At 49.0% G+C, this 18,329-nt stretch overlaps 1 protein-coding gene across 7 annotated transcripts in view; it reads right to left on the minus strand.

Annotated features, from left to right (window-relative positions):
- Window positions 1-18,329, minus strand: part of LOC121879665 (rho GTPase-activating protein 45-like) — a 152,529-nt gene that overhangs the window by 43,531 nt on the left and 90,669 nt on the right. The window contains exon 1 of one of the 7 annotated variants that reach the window (XM_042386361.1): window positions 2,103-2,715. The exons of the other annotated variants lie outside the window; for them this stretch is intronic. Coding sequence (XP_042242295.1) covers window positions 2,103-2,161 — 59 coding nt within the window. The 5' untranslated portion in view covers window positions 2,162-2,715. Of the gene's footprint in view, window positions 1-2,102; window positions 2,716-18,329 lie in introns of those variants that run through there. 7 annotated transcript variants of the gene reach the window in all.

Here is an 18,329-nt window from a genome sequence, read left to right on the forward strand (position 1 = left end):
TAATTGGGAACCAGTGTGGCAGAGACAGAAGGAGAGCATGAAGAGAGGAAAATGTGAATATAAGAGGGGGAGAAGAGAGATTGGGGGGTGACGGCAGGAGTGTGTTGTCAGAAGGTTCTCAGGGGGTGGGGGTGTTGTCAGGGGAAGGTTCTCCGGGGTGGGGAAGTGTTGTCGAGGAAGGTTCTCGAGAATTGGGGGGGTGTTGTCAGGGGAAGGTTCTCAGGGGAGTGGGGGGGGGGTGTTGTCAGAAAGGTTCTCGGGAATTAGGGGGTGTTGTCAGAAGGTTCTCGAAGTGGGGGTGTTGTCGAAGGTTCTCGAGGGAGTGGGGGTGTTGTCAGGGAAGGTTCTCGGGGGTGGGGGGTGTTGTCAGGAAGGTTCTCGAAGTGTTGTCAGGGAAGGTTCTCGAAATTAGAGTGTTGTCAGGAAGATTCTCCGGGGAATGAAGTGTTGTCAGGGAGTTCTCGGGGGGTGTTGTCAGGGGAAGGTTCTCGGGGGTGTTGTCAGGCAGACAGGTTACGCACCAGCATATATATCTGGTTTATGTACACGGCCGCTGCTGCGCTCACATGTACACACTAAGTAACCTACAACCCTGTGTGTGTAAGCTTGTACTGTATGTTTATATTATGAAGACTCTCCACCCCGGTTCATTTCACCAAAAGACTAACCACCTTAACACTATTGAGGTGAGGCTAGGTGAGGTTGGGTCGGGTCAGGTGAGGTCGGGTCGGGTTAGTATAGGCTTAATCTGGGTTAGTTAATACACCGTTAAAAGCGACATCATATAATATAAGGAATAATGTTAAGTTAATGAGAGTAAATGTGTTTGTCATAGCCACGCCCTTCCTACCCTCACCGATGTCACGTTAAACCCCCGATTACCAGGTAACACCGGGTAACAAAGTAACATCAGGTAGCATCAAATAACATCAGGTAACACCTGATTTAAACTCACGTAACGTCAAGAAAGTTACACCAGGTAGACACAGGCATCCTATAACACACAGATAGCTGCTAACACCACCTGGGAGCCGTTAACACCAGCTGGGAGCCGTTAACACCAGCTGGGAGCCGTTAACATCACCTGGGAGCCGTTAACACCACCTGGGAGCCACTTAACACCACCTGGGAGCCGTTAACACCACCTGGGAGCCACTTAACACCACCTGGGAGCCGTTAACACCACCTGGGAGCCGTTAACACCACCTGGGAGCCACTTAACACCACCTGGGAGGAGCCACTAACACCAGCTGGGAGAGTTACCACCAGCTGGGAGCTGTTAACACCAGCTGGGAGCCGTTAACACCACCTGGGAGCCACTTAATACCACCTGGGAGCCACCTCTAACACCACCTGGGAGCCACACCTAACACCACCTGGGAGCCACTTAACACCACCTGGGAGCCACTCAACACCAGCTGGGAGCCACTAACATCACCTGGGATGTTAACACCACACCCGAGCCATCAACACCACCTGGGAGCCGTTAACACCACCTGGGAGCCACTTAACACCACCTGGGAGCCACTTAACACCACCTGGGAGCCACTCAACACCACCTGGGAGCCACTCTAACACCACCTGGGAGCCACTAACACCAGCTGGGAGCCACTAACATCACCTGGGAGCTGCTAACACCAGCTGGGAGCTGTTAACACCCAGCTGGGAGCCGCCAACACCAGCTGGGAGCCGCTTAACACCACCTGGGAGCCACTAACATCACCTGGGAGCTGCTAACACCAGCTGGGAGCCGTTAACACCAGCTGGGAGCCACTTAACACCACCTGGGAGCCGTTAACACCAGCTGGGAGCCGTTATCACCTGGGAGCCGCACACCACCTGGGAGCCACTCTCAACACCAGCTGGGAGCCACTTAACACCACCTGGGAGCCGTTAACACCAGCTGGGAGCCGTTAACACCAGCTGGGAGCCGTTAACATCACCTGGGAGCCGTTAACACCACCTGGGAGCCACTTAACACCACCTGGGAGCCGTTAACACCACCTGGGAGCCGTTAACACCACCTGGGAGCCGTTAACACCACCTGGGAGCCGTTAACACCACCTGGGAGCCGTTAACACCACCTGGGAGCCGAGTCTTACCTGTCAATGGCCTTCCTAAACCCGGGTCTCCAGCCAGGGTAGAAGGTGTAGCAAGGCATAGTGAGTCTTACTGCCTGGGTACATGAGGCTCAAAACACCACTATCACCTGGTGTTAGGTTTTCTCCACCACTATCACACTAACACCTGCTGGCGTATCCTAACACCGCTCACTCGTGCTAAGTCAGCCATCTTTCCCGTGTTAATACATAGCACTTTAACACCAGTTCCTTGTGTTGTGTTTCTCTTACAATGTCATATACTCTTAACAGCATTTAGGCCTTATCACACTATCACATGACCAAATGTTCGTAACACCGTACCAACGTGGTGATAGTTATCCATCATCATCCAGACGTAACACCAATCACTCGTGTTAAGTTGCCCATCATCGGTCTCCTTTGATTGATAACACATTTTGCTTGTATTACGTTCACCTTTCCATCGTGTTACGTAACCATAATAATGTAAAAAAATAACACGTAACACCTTTTATCTGTGTTACGTGACCACCTATCTGTTCCTTATCACAAGTAACACCTTTCCATCGTGCTAAGTAACACCTAAGGTCGCTGTTGTTATTTCTTTAATATTTCAACTCTTGCAATAACAATAATGATCACCTGAAGATTAAACACACCGGGTTATTTCACCTGATGATTAAACTCCCTGATGCTAACCTCACCTAATCTAACCTAACTAAACTAATCTAACCTAACCTTTTCATTAATAAATTCAAACATTTAGTTAGAAACAATGAGAGAGAGAGAGAGAGAGAGAGAGAGAGAGAGAGAGAGAGAGAGGGGATCATAGAGGCTCTTTCCTGCTAATTCCCAAGACCAGCGGAGGATTTCTAAGACTCCTGAGGATTCCTAAGCCCTGCCCAAGGATTCCTAAGACCCGCGGAGGATTTCTAGGACCCGCCCGAAGATTCCTAAGACTCCTGAGGTGGTGGTGGTGGTAAATATAATAATGATGATGAAAATGATGACAATAATAATAATAATGATGCTGATGATGATGATGATAATAATAATAACCACAACCAGCTGTAACACACTCAGTACACAACCCCAGCCTCGCCCGGGGGACTTAATCTCTCGTTGTAAATTCAAGAGACTTCCTGCCCGCTGTGTCCACGGTATAATGTACTGAACGCCCGCCTGAGCAGACATCACCGCTTAACAATACATCCTGTGCTTAACTGTGCAGGGGGGGGGGGGGATATTTCACCCTGACATATGCACTGATTTGCCTACATAATATACATACATACATACATCTCGATAAAACCACACAGGAAACACCTACAACACATACATACATACATACATACATACACACGGGCGTTAATAGATGGTCGGGTGGTCAGTCAAGTATACATGCAAACAAATAAGATAATATTGCGTATATATCACTCACACACATACACACACACACACACGCACACACACACGCACACACACACACACACACACACAGTCAACAATAGTGAGGGTGGGTCAGTCCTTCTCTCTGTTTATTTATTCGCCTGAGTGGCCGTCCAGAGCCCGTCAGTCTAATGTCTTACTCCGCCTCTTACTCCACCTTCTCTACTCCACCTGTCTTACTCCACCTGTCTTACTCCACCTCCTCTTCTCCACCTTCTCTACTCCACCTGTCTTACTCCACCTGTCTTACTCCACCTTCTCTACTCCACCTTCTCTTACTCCACCTGTCTTACTCCACCTCCTCTTACTCCACCTGTCCTCCACCTCCTCTTCTCCACCTCCTCTTCTCCACCTTCTCTACTCCACCTCCTCTTCTCCACCTTCTCTACTCCACCTTCTCTACTCCACCTGTCTTACTCCACCTGTCTTACTCTATCCTGTTTACCTAGCATAATTTCTATAACACACACACACACGCACACACACACACACACACACGCACACACACACCGGCTCCTACTACCACCTGAGATCCCTTGTCCGAGAATTGCTGTTCGACACCACCCCCGCATCCAGCCCATACGTGCACGAACTGATCGCTATAAGAACAGCCCAGTCCCAACCATTGTAAAAATTATCAATAACTTGTAATAAATCAGTGTATTCACTCCCGGTAAACACTGCTCCCTACACTGTCACTATGTTGAAATGAACTGTAGTTTGAGCTGATCCCCATCTAGTTATTATATGTCTTATTTGTGTCACTTATGTTACTTGTATATTATTTGTAATTCGTAACCCATTCCCCAAATATGTAACTGTATATTTTCAGCCTTCTGGCTGCCGAGCTATTTCAATAAACCGTTAATTATTATTATTATTATTATTATTACACACACACACACACACACACACACACACACACACACACACACATTAAACAAATAAAAACAGATTAAACTTTAAAATCACAGCATTGAGTCGAAAGTAAAGTTCAACCAGAAAAAACAAAAAAAATAAATCAGATTAAGCTTCAAGCGTTTAATAAAGCTGAAGAGTAAAGTTTTAAGCTCTCACGTTGTACCAACTAATATTTTACGCCAAATCAAGTTTCTGGTTTGTGGTTTTCAAACTAATTTATGTTAGTGTTATGTTCCGCCATGGAGAGAGAGAGATCAGCATGAGTGTACTGTATGTCAATATGATGTGGTGTAATGGTCAGCATCCTCGCCTCGCCTCGCAAACGGACCAGGGTTCGATTCCCCGCCAGGGTGAAACTGTGGGCAAGGTTTCTTCACGCCATTTGCCTCTGTCTACCCAGCAGTAATTGGGGACCTGGATGTTAATCGACTTTCGGATCGTGTTCCGGGGTAATGGTTAGGCAGTTGTCCGGTCTTCTCGGACTGTTCCTTGACACTGGGTCATGCAGCTCGTTAACTTAGGGTGTGAGTGATGTGTTGGTGACAACTTCTACACCTTAAACACTGGGTCATGCAGCTCGTTAACTTAGGGTGTGAGTGATGTGTTGGCGACAACTTCTACACCTTAAACACTGGGTCATGCAGCTCGTTAACTTAGGGTGTGAGTGATGTGTTGGCGACAGCTTCTACACCTTCACCCCTAGGTGGCCCTTGGGCCGGCCATCCTCTTACACGAGGGGAAACTATTATTATTATGATGTGTCTCTGTCTAAGTATAAATGTACACATGTATCAGTATGTAAGTCAGTGTTAGTATAATGTACACATGTGTCAGTATGTAAGTCAGTGTTAGTATAATGTACACATGTGTCAGTAATAAGTGCGTGTCTAATAGGTCCATCAGCTGGGAGTAAGAAGGACACAACACACTACCACAGGGACAAGGTAAACAGGTCATCGTGGTGTATCACCTTACTACACACTACTTTACTAATACTGCCTACGAGAATAATATCAAGGTCGCGTCCCCCCGCATAATAAAAATAGTATTATTATTATTATTATTTTCCCATGACTTCAACACTTTACGTCTATACTATCTACTTATCACTCGTACTGCGCCTCCACTACGGCTGCGGGGCTAGTTGGCAACTCTTAACGTGTGAACTGATATGTTTTTGGGTCAAGGTAAACATTCTTACCCCACACCCCCCACTTGCCCCCTCCTGTGTGTGTGGGTGACAGATTAGAGTGGGGAAGAAGTTATAGTTCAGAGTGAAGATTTAGGAGGTAGAGGGCGGGCTGACTAAGCTAATAGTGTGTTAGGGTTGTGTCATGGGTTGGTTATTGTCTGTCGACACAGGCACTAGACATCCTACACTGTCCAATATGGGTGTAAGGCCTTATTTCATATTCCTCGACCCCACTGACGGATGCTGGTCTGAGGTGGTCTATTGACTTGGCTGTGTTGATCGGGGGTGAGTAATGGACCGTTTGAGATTGGCTTGCAGGGAACCTTGTACGGTTGGCCTTCTATCTTACACCCTCCCTCACACCTCTCTCTCCCTCCTCCCCTCACCCACCCTCCTCCCTCCACCCACCCTCTCTCCCTCCTCCCTCCACCCCGCCCTTCACCTACCCCTCACCCTCTCTCTCCCTCCTCCCCTCCCACCCTTCGCCCATACACCCCTACTCCCCTCCCCACCTCTCTCTCCTCCTCCCCTCCCACCCCTCTCTCTCCCTCCTCCCCTCACCCCACCCCCTCTCCTCCCTCCTCCCCTCACCCCCACCCTCTCAGCCCATTCCCTATTACATCTTCTCAGACCTTTCTCCCCTTCCACCCCCCCCCTCCAACTCCTCCCTCCCCCCCCCCCCTCACACCTCTCCCTCCCCCACCCCTCACAGCTCCTCCCTCCACGCCCCCCTCACAGCTCCTCCTCCACCCTCCCACCCTCACACCTCCTCCCTCCCCACCCCCTCCCCAGCTCCTCCCCTCCACCCCTCCCCCCACAGCTCCTCCCTCCACCCCCTCACACTTCTCCATGCCTCACCTCTCCCTAGCAGTGTCATTGGGCATTACACCTCACCTAACCTAACCATATCATTATCAAGTTTCTTATCATTACTTTCATCACGTTTTGTCAATATCATTCGTATCATTATCATCTTCATTATCATCTTTAATTACTCTCATTATCAGCCCAGTTTCCTCATTATCATTATATCAGTTTTCCAACAGTTCTTCATTATCAAAATTATCATCATCATAATAATAATCACTATCAACACTATCAATTACATGGTCATTCTTCACTCTATTGTCTCATTCGTCACTTTCACCATCACCAGTACTGTACGTTCACTATTATCACCACCACCAGTATTGTCACTATCACCACCACCAGTATTGTTCTCACCACCATTACTATTATCACCATCACCAGTATTGTCACTATCACCACCATCCACTTTATCACCACCACCAGTATTGTCACTATCACCACCATCACTATTATCACCACCACCAGCATTGTCACTATCACCACCATCACTACTACCACCATCACGGCGCCACACTAACAACCATCTCTCTCCTCGTGACCACTTGGGTATCGTGGGCAGGCACTCTGGTTACCAACCACCACCCCACACCTGGCACCCACCCTGGCACCCCACACCTGGCACTCCACCTGGCACTATTTTCACTATAATCCACCGTCGAGTAAACTCTGATTATGGCAGATTATAGCAAGATATGATTATATGATATGAGAATATAGCAGAGATAGAGTGTTGGAGGTTTAATAATGTCGGTACCTGAGAACCATATTACTCGTCCAGGCACCGGGTGTGTGTGTGTGTGTGTGTGTGTGTGTGTGTGTGTGTGTGTGTGTGTGTGTGTGTGTGTGTGTGTGTGTGTGTGTGTGTGTGTGTGTGTGTGTGTGTGTGTGTGTGTGTGTGTGTGTGTGTGTGTGTGTGTGTGTGTGTGTGTGTGTGTGTGTGTGTGTGTGTGTGTGTGTGTGTTTGTGGCTGGTAACCCCTCCCCCAACACTATCTCCTCACGGTAACCCCCCTCCCCCCCACCACTATCTCCCTACGGCCCCCCACCCCCAACACTATCTCCCTCACGGTAACCCCCCAACACTATCTCCCCTCACGAACCCCCCAACACTATCTCCTCACGGTAACCCCCCAACACTATCTCCCTCACGGTAACCCCCCTCCCCAACACTATCTCCCTCACGGTAACCCCCTCCCCCAACACCTATCCCCTCACGGTAACCCCCCCTCCCCCAACACTATCTCCCTCACGGTAACCCCCTCCCCCAACACTATCTCCTCACGGTAACCCCCTCTTCCCCTACAGTAACCCCTCCCCCCAACACTATCTCCTCACGGTAACCCCCTCCCCCAACACTATCTCCCCACGGTAACCCCCTCCCCAACACTATCTCCTCACGTACCCCCTCCCCCACACTATCTCCCTCACGGTAACCCCCCCTCCCCAACACTATCCCCTCACGGTAACCCTCCCCCAACACTATCTCCCCACCGTACCCCTCCCCCAACACCTCCTCAACAACTATCTCCTCACGGTAACCCCCAACACTATCTCCCCTCACGGTAACCCCCCCTCCCCCATTTCTCACGGTAACCCCCCCAACACTATCTCCCTCACGGTAACCCCCTCCCCCAACACTATCTCTCCCTCACGGTACCCCCCCTCCCCCAACACTATCTCCTCACGGTAACCCCCTCCCCCAACACTATCTCCCTCACGGTAACCCCCTCCCCCAACACTATCTCCCCACGGTAACCCCCCCCCAACACTATCTCCCTCACGGTAACCCCCTCCCCCAACACTATCTCCCTCACGGTAACCCTCCCCCAACATATCTCCTCAGTAACCCCAACACTATCTCCTCACGGTAACCCCCTCCCCCAACACTATCTCCTCACGGTACCCTCCCCCAACACTATCTCCTCCACGGTAACCCCCCCCCCAACACTATCTCCCTCACGGTAACCTCCCCAACACTATCTCTACGGTAACCCCCTCCCCAACACTATTCCTCACGGTAACCCTCCCCAACACTATCTCTCACGGTAACCTCCCCCAACACTATCTCCTCACGGTAACCCCCCTCCCCAACACTATCTCTCACGGTAACCCCCCCAACCATGTTCCTACAAATAATGACCATATCGCTCCACACCCACAATGATCCTATCTCCCTACACCAACACACACAGTTATAACCCTTACAATACAAACAAATAAGGTTGAGAATCTCCCATGTTGGATTTGAGTTATGTTTCTTTATGCCTTTAGTACTGATATTTGTTTATGGATAAGAGAGAGAGAGAGAGAGAGAGAGAGAGAGAGAGAGAGAGAGAGAGAGAGAGAGAGAGAGAGAGAGAGGTCATCGCCACACCGGCCTGGTCCACGTACACACACACACACACACACACACACACACACACACACACACACACACACAGCTGTTCTACCATTCACTATAAGGAGGCCACCCATCACCCCTTGCCGCCCGCCACCCACCAGCTGTGCCACCCATTATTACACTAAAAGAGCTGTATATCTGCATCATACACTAAACTACACCACATCCACAATATCGATGATCCGACACCTTATCATCATCGGTTTACTTATCTTTATCGCCTCCTCCCGGAAATGACTTAAAGGTGTTGCTTCAGTATGAGGAAAAAGAGAGAAGAGAGAGAGAGAGAGAGAGAGGAGAGAGAGAGAGAGAGATTGTTGAAGAAATCTCAACCTAACATAACTTAATCAACACCCCCACACACAACACACCCCCCCACACACTCACACCCCCAGCCCCCCGCCACACACTCACACCCCCAGCCACACACTCACACCCCCACACACTCACACCCCCCCGCCCCCTGCCACACACTCACACCCCCGCCCCCAGCCCCCCGCCACACACTCACATCCCCCAGCGCCCCGCCACACACCACACCCCCCTGCCCCAGCGCCCCTGCCACACACCACACCCCCCTGCCCCCAGCCACACACTCACACCCCTGCCCCAGCCCCCCTGCCACACACTCACACCCCCAGCACCTGCCACACACACTCACACCCCCAGCCCCCGCCACACACCTCACACCCCCACACACTCACACCCCCAGCCCCCGCCACACACCTCACACCCCCTGCCCCCCTGCCACACACCCACACCCCAGCACCCCTGCCACACACTCACACCCCCTGGCCACACACTCACACCCCCGCCCCCAGCCCCCCGCCACACACACACACCCCCAGCCCCCAGCGCCCCTGCCACACACTCACACCCCCCGCCACACTCACACCCCCCTGCCGCCCCAGCCCCCTGCCACACACTCACCTTCCTTTACAGTAAGATAGTCAGTAGCGTCTCGTCTATGCACAACCATCGACCATTTCCTCCTGATGTTCTTGACGCTCTGAGTTCTGTTCATTCTCTCCACCTGAGTCAGTAAATCAACCATTCCTTTCCTCCTCTTGGCTACAGTTTGACTCATAGTGTGTGTGTATAGGACCTCGCTACGATGTCGGGGTGATTCTGTAGTCACTGTAAATCTTCTTTATTTTGTAGTTTTGATGACGTAGGAGTTTGTATTTCACTGTATTTGTCTGAGGATGTTCTTTATACCACTGTTTATAGTATGTTTTTGTATCCACTGTATTTGAGTCTAAATCACTGGTTATTGTATGATTTTGCATTATTCTTTATCACTGTAACCGGGTGTACTGTAGCAGCGTTATACATCAGGTTCATAAGACTACAGGTTTTGTATTAGCTGTACCGGGTTGTTCGTGGAAAGTTAACACTTAGCTACACACACACGTCAAACACAGTACCTTGAACGAGACTGTGTGTGTGTGTGTGTGTGTGTGTGTGTGTGTGTGTGTGTGTGTGTGTGTGTGTGTGTGTGTGTCATATACTAGATAAGTAAATGATAGAAAATATGTCTCAGGCTTTACTTTATCTTATGACTACGTAACTTACTGGTTACGTCACGAGAAAATTCTTCCTTTCCTTTATCATTACCTCAGTCCCACCAAAACACACACACCACCACACCCTACCACACACCACCACAACCCTACCACACCACCACCCGCCCTCCACCCAACCTACCACACCCACACACACACCACAACCACAACCCTACCACACCCACACAACCACAACCCTACCACACCCACACCCCACCTACACCTATCAACACAACCACACCACTACCCTACCACACCGCCACACACTATTCTACCACACTATTCAACCCAGCACGCCACATAGGCCCCCTTGGGAGAGTAAGTGAGAGGTGACCTTGAGTGAGAGGAGAGCCAGAGAGGGATTATGTTACCCTCTCTCTCTCTCTCTCTCTCTCTCTCTCAACCCTTTGCACATGATGAACTCTTTTACTGCGGTAAGACCTATACAGTGTGGTTGGGTTAGGTTGACATTTTGGAATGGGTGATAATGTGTGTGTGTGTGTGTGTGTGTGTGTGTGTGTGTGTGTTAAAAATGTCATTGACAAATTAGTGTTCAGAGTGCAACAGGCCGCACACACACACACACACACACACAGTTTCCTATTGAGACGTAATTAATCCAAGAATTCTCTGAGATGTTGGTTAGTTGGGGGAAGTGGTAAGGGACGAAGGTAGAAGCCGGAGGAATGTTGTGCAGGTCATAGGTCCCTCCTGGGGGTCATAGGTCCCTCCTGGGGGTCATAGGTCATCCCGGGGCCAATAAGGCATGCCCCCGTGAGCAATCTGTGAGGTCACCAATAGAGGCGTCCACCCACCGCAAGCCGCGCCCGTTCACGCCATCATAGTCACACTAAAAGGTGCGTCCCTCAATATTGTCAATGTGCCTCCCTCCACCCCTACTGTACCTGTCCCACCACACCATATCTGATATGGTGTGGCATATCTACCACCCCCACTGTACCCCGCCACGCCTAGTACATTGGCCTGGAGCCTGGCCGCACTGTTTGTAAACTTTGTGGTCAACCAGACTCTCACACTACATCCTCACTTACCCTATGACCTCCTCCTGCAGGTCCCCAGCCGTTACCAACACCTCTCCCCTCCCTGACCGGTTATCCCTCCTCCTAGTGACAGGCCTGGCACTGGGACCTGCACTTTGCCATAAACAGATAAATTGTACCGAATTTTCCCCCCACACTCGTCATTCTGTCACTTTATGAGTAACTTGCTGACAAAACCCATGACCCTTCAGGCTTTTACGCCCTTAATGCATGAGTCATAAAGGCAAGCATGAACTCCGCATGCTTCTCTCCGAGGCGCACTGTAAACGCTTCTGTGCTTCACCTTGCACAGGATGTAAGGGGGTGCCCAATAAACTAGCCTCCTCGTGGGCAATCTAAAAAAAATCTTAAATCAATTAGAGGGCCATTAGTTCCAGGTCAGGTCAGGTCAGGTCAGGTCTTAGGTCAGGTCATGTTAGGTCAGGTCAGGTCAGGTCGTGGAGGCACACAACAAAACGCATGAAAGAGTTAGGTGTGACCCTCCCCAGCCTCACTCCGTAACCCTTCAGTAATTGATGATGGCTTCCTCACCTGTGTTAGTGAGAGAAATCCTTACACGAGACACACCCTGTATAGTATAATTATCACTCTCTCTCTCAACCACAATAACCGGACAACTCTCCAACTGCACCCATTACCCCAGGTCCCCAAGTTCTGCTAGGTGGACAGAAACTTGAAACATAATTTTAGTGATAATAATTACACTAAAATTAATTACCTAGTTAAAATAATTACTTTGAAAATCAAAACTAAAATTAATTACTCAATGAACATAATTACAGTGAATATAATTAATGAGTGGAAATAATTTGTGAAAATAATCCCGACAATTTCTAAATATTTTCGTCATTATCTCCAACAGGTGACTTTAATTACCTGGCTGGAACTCTTAATGACCCCTTATTTTTATTTATGCGTTACATATTATTATTTAAACCAAACACTGCTCACGACCTGACACTAACCACGTCCACCTGACACTAACCACGTCACCGACACTAACCACGTCCACCCAAAACTAGCCTCCACCTGACACTAACCACGTCCACCTGTACCACGTCCCCCGACACTAACCACGTCCACCTGACGCTAACCACATCCACCTGACACTAACCACGTCCACCCAAAACCAAACCACGTCCACCTGACACTAACCGTCCACCTGACACTAACCACGTCCCCAACACTAACCACATCTACCTGACACTAACCACGTCCACCTGACACTACCACGTCCACCCGACACTCACCTCCACCGACACTAACCACATCTACCTGACACTAACCACTACCACCCGACACTAACCACGTCCACCCGACACTAACCCATCACACTATACATCTACCTGACACTAACCATCACCTGACACTAACCACGTCCACCTGACACCACACGTCCACCTGACACTAACCACGTCCACTCGACACTAACCACGTCCACCTGACACTAACCACGTCCACCCGACACTAACCACGTCCACCTGACACTAACCACGTCCACCCGACACTAACCACGTCCACCTGACACTAACCACGGCGCCCTCACGTTCCTCTCGCGGTAAAGACACATATTTCTCCCCCAGACTTTAGAGCTTCTTAACAAAATTTCCCGAACTTATATTTAAAAAAATTTCTGATATGTTTAGTGTGTTTAGTACATGATAACACGAGGACTGTTGCTATAATACTAATAACAATAATATTAACAATAACAACATCATACCTGCAATAGAAATATATATATTTTTAATGTTATCAAAGGATATTGTTAACCCTTGGTGTGTGTGTGTGTTTACCTCACAATAACGACCACCAGCCAAACCTTTATTCCCACAGCGATGACAATATTTGACGACAAACACAGACAGACACTCAAGGTCACACTCCAGTCAGTAACTCTCCAAGGATGACCCACGAAGGACATCCTCAAGGATTATCAATTCATGATACCTTGACCTGTGCACAGCGGACGTCATCCTTAACAATCCTACACCATCCTTCATTACTGACCTAACCTCTCTGATTGGGCCAGGGATTTAGGTAATGAAGATAAGTGAAGGTAAGATTGAAGAAGAGGTGGATAAGGTAAGGTTGGGAAAGATGAGATTAAGGATGGGATAAAGATGAATTGAGATGTTGGGTGAATGAAGTTAGATTAGTGGGTGGGGTAAGGAGGGTAGTAAGATGAGATTAAAGATGAGATGGAGTGGGGATGAGGTGGAGTGGGGATGAATGGGATGAAAGATGAATGAGACAGGTGAATGGGTGGGGTAAAGGTGAGATGAAGGTAAAGATGGTAAAGATGAGTGGGGTAAGATGGTAAGGTGAAGATGAATGGGTGGGGTGGGTGGGGAGTGGAGTGAAAGTGGATGAAGATTAGATTGAAGGTAAATGGGGAGAGGTAGGGAATGGAGTGGGTAGAGTGGAGTAAGGTAGAGTAGATGAATTGAGATTAAAGGTAGATGGAGTATAGATGGGTGGGGAGTAAAGGGTAAGGTAAAGTGGAGTGGGTAAGATGAGATGGAGTAAAGGTAAAGGTGGAGTGGAGTGGAGTAAAGGTAAAGGTAGGGGAGTGGATGAGATGGAGTGGGGTAAAGATGCAAGGTGGGAGTAAGGTAAGATAAAAGATGGTAAAGGTAAAGGTAAATTAAAAGGTGGGGAGTGGGTAAAAGGGTAAAGGTAAAGGTGGGAATTGGGTAAGGTGGGAATTAAGGTAAAGGTGGGAGTAAAGGTGGGGTGAAAGGTAGGTAAAGGTAAAGGTAAAAGTGGAGTGGGGTGAGGTGAGGCAAGGTGAAAGAGTGAGATGGTAAAGTTAGAGATTAGGTAAGGGTAAGGTAAGTTAAGGTAAGATTAAAGAGGGGTAAGGTAAGGTAGGTAAGGAATAAGGTAGGAGTAAGGTGGAGTAAGGAAGGTGGGGTGGAGTGGAGGGATGGAGGGAGGGTGGGCAGGTGGGGTAAGGTGGGGTAAGGTAAAGTAGGGTAGGGTAAGGTAAGGTGGAGTGGGAGTGGGTAAGGTAAGGTGGAGTAAGGTAAGGTAAGGTGGGTAAGGTAAGGTGGAGAGGTAGGGTAAGGTAAGGTAAGGTAAGGCAGGAGGGTGTGGAGGGAGATAGGCCCTGAGGCACACGTCTCCATCAACAAAAGATTAAATCCGAAATAGAAGAGGATTTTGATGAGTCTTTCACCTACTGGGGCAGCCCGAGGTCCTCTCTCTCTCTCTCTCTCTCTCTCAGGTAAAACAGTTTGTCGTATTAAATAACAAACACAAAACTCTAGCCACCAGGAGCTGTTGACCAAATTATATTTAACTCACGATGGAAATATTCAGAATAAAAACATACACAGAGAGTTTTGGTTAGGTTAGGTTAACAATAAAACCAGAAATAGTAAAACACACACACACACACACACACACACACACACACACACACACACACACACACACACACATGGGTCACGATGCATCCAAATATTCCCGAATAAATCTTACGATATATTTCACTGCCTGAGAACAGTTATGTGTGAGAATAAATCTTACGGAAAACTCTAACATCGGTAATAAATCTTTGGGCGAATATTACTGTTTCCTGATGCTGGGGGAAAAGGTTTATGATATATTATAATAAATAAACGGAAGGTAAGTCAGGTCATGAAATCACCTAGATTAGGTTAGGATATTGTGTTTAATAGTTTATCTCAGGACAACAGAAGGTGGTGGAGGAGGTGAGAAGTGGTGGAGGAGGTGGGGAAGTGGTGGGGAAGTACAGGAATGGTGGAAGGAGGAGGGTGGGTGAGAGAGTTGTGACGGAGGTGAGGAGGGAGGAAAGAGTGGTGGAGGGAATACAAAGTACGCTTGGTTGACACTGTCTTGTCTCACCACTGCGAGGAGGGAGGAGGACACACATCTGGAGGAAAGCCAAATCTGGGGTAAATGGATGAGGAGGCCATATTGGAGGGGAAGAAGGAGGAGGAGGCTATATAAAGGGTGGAGAGGGCCATATTGGAGGGAAGAAGGAGGAGGGCCATATTGGAGGGAAGAGGAGGAGGGGGCCATATTGGGGGAGGAGGAGGGCCACATGTAACGGGGAAGTGGAGGTACACGTCGGAAGTGAACAAAACAGACGTAAGGATAATAAAGGTGACAGACTCCCCCCACAGCTGGGGTTAGGTTGGTTAGTGAGATCATCAGCGTGTCACATCAGCCAAGACAGGAGGAGGAGACGACCCCCAGGTGACCAGATGTTGTTATTGTTGCAGGGAAGAAACAATAGAGCATCACTACCGTCTATTGTGGGGTTGGGGAGCGTTGGGTGGGAGGTAGGAAGGGGGTGAGGGGGGTCCTTGATGTGCCAGAACACAACAACAAATAACAGCTATCGTGTGTGTGTGTGTGTGTGTGTGTGTGTGTGTGTGTGTGTGTGTGGAAAAGTGCAAGCTGCCCGCCCACCTGAGTGAGACGGGATTTACACTGCTTCCTATCTGGTGATGTGAGAATACGTCTGTTTGTCTGTCTGTCTATTTATCTATCTATCTATCAATCAATCAATCTGTCTGTCTGTCTATCTGTCTGTCTGTCTGTCACACACATACAACAGATCCGTAAGGCTTCGCAAGTTTAATTTGTCATCAACTTTAGATCACAAAGGCGTTTTATTGACGTATTCTTAAAGACTTTGTACAGCAATCTGACTCTAACCCCGACTGACTCACAACACACCCGACTGACTCACAACACACCCGACTGACTCACAACACACCCGACTGACTCACAACACACCTGACTGACTCACAACACACCACTGACTCCACAACACCCGACTGACTCACAACACACCCGACTGACTCTAGCCACACCCGACTGACTCACAACACACCCGACTGACTCCAACACACCCAACTGACTCACAACACCCAACTCGGCGCCATTTGCGTCCCTGAGCGGCCCAGTCCTCACTATCTCCCCAGAACATATTTCCCTTTTTCCGATTCTGCTCACTGCCAATCATCGCTGTGGTCCCCGCGGTGTTTGTTATACCCGCAGGAACAATGGGAGTCTTTGTTGCCGTTTCTGGTGGTCTATTTCCGCCGGCCGGGGATTTTGATTGTTTTTGTTTTTATATCGTTGTGAGTTTTTGTTTGTTTGTTTGGATGGGGGTGTGTTTATTTTTATTAATTAAGGTAAAAGGTGAGGTGGTGAGGTGGGTGGGGGTGGTGAGGTGAGGTGAGGTAAGGTGAGGTGAGGTAAGGTAAGGTGAGGTGGAGTAAGGTGAGGTGGGGTAAGGTGAGTAAGGTAAGGTAAGGTAAGGTGAGGTGAGGTGGGTGAGGGTGAGGTAAGGTGAGGTGAGGTAAGGTAGGTGAGGAGGGGTGAGGTAGGGTGGGTGAGGTGAGGTGGGTGGAGTAAGGGTAAGGTAAAGGTAAGGTGGGGTGGGGGTGGGGTAAGGTGAGGTGAGGTAAGGTAAGGTAGGGTGGGAGTGGGTGGGGTGGGGTAAGGTGAGGTGGGAGTGGGTGGGGTGAGGTGGAGTGGAGTGGGGTGGGGTGAGGTGGGGTAAGGTGGGGTGAGGTGGGTGGGGTGTGGGGTGGGGTGAGGTGGGGTGGGTGAGGTGGGGTGGGTGGGTGAGGTGGAGTGGAGTGGGTGGGGTGGGGTGAGGGGTGGGTGGGGATGAGTGGGTGAACGTAAGGTAAGGTTCACTTTATATTTTACAATTCTTTTATTGTTTTCCACAACAAAATTTCTGGTCGAAGAAAAAAAAAAATACGTGACTGAACTAGTTTTTAGAAATTCCATCCAGCGGTGTGCAGTTGGTGATGTATGTACTGGTCTACAGAACAATGGTCTACTGCACCGCCACCTGAAGATTAACCCCACACACACAGTAGCCTGCCAATTTAAGGACTACTCAAAATACAACTGTAATTACTTAACAAATAATATAAGAAAAAAAGCATGCAGCAGATAAAACGAACAGTGTGTGTGTGTGTGTGTGGTATATTACACAGATACACGAGACAATGGTTGGTGCGTTGCCTGAGTCGTTCCTGACGGGTGATCAATCGTATGCGACAGTGCTTGACGGAGGCGGCCACACACACATGGTAACAATGGTGTGTGTGTGTGTGTGTGTGTGTTTTACAGGGCTGACTGAATGTACCTGAACCTGCTCCAGTGTTGGTCAAGTCTGGTCTTGAAAGAGCTCACACTCTTTGCCGTCACAACACTTTCTGGTAAGTGTTCCAAGAGTTCACAACTCTCGCTCCCAAAAATTTGCCCTCACAGTTCTCTGGACTTGCGGCTTCTTCAACATTGAGCTGTGACCCCTTGTGAGGCGAGCGTCCGCCTGCTGCAGGTATGGTTATAACTTCTAGTGTCGTCCCTAGCCCGTCTATAGTGTGAGCTAGACAGTTGCAGGCGTTCTAACCTGAAGATTAGGCACCCAGCTTATTTCACCTGAAGCTCGGGCACCCAGCTTATTTCACCTGAAGCTTAGGCACCCAGCTTATTTCACCTGATGAATAACGAAGCTCCAGCTAATGAAAGTTATCAAAAGTTACCACAAGCCGTGTAAAACCTTCGCTAATGTCAAAGGCTGTTGCTGTAGTAGACAGGTGTGGCCAACCGGTATAGGCCGACGGAACTCTTCCGGTCAACTTATAGACAGGACTATTTTCAACCGACACTTGAACGTATTTTACCCATAACCCAGATGTCGGGAGCTACAAGAAACCATTATTGCCACCAACTAAACCTCGGGATTTTAGTTCTTTACAAACAATAGTTCAGACAATTCTAAGACACT

Source organism: Homarus americanus, unplaced genomic scaffold (assembly GCF_018991925.1).
Source record: "Homarus americanus isolate GMGI-L3 unplaced genomic scaffold, GMGI_Hamer_2.0 scaffold42643, whole genome shotgun sequence".
Lineage (NCBI taxonomy): Eukaryota > Metazoa > Arthropoda > Malacostraca > Decapoda > Nephropidae > Homarus > Homarus americanus.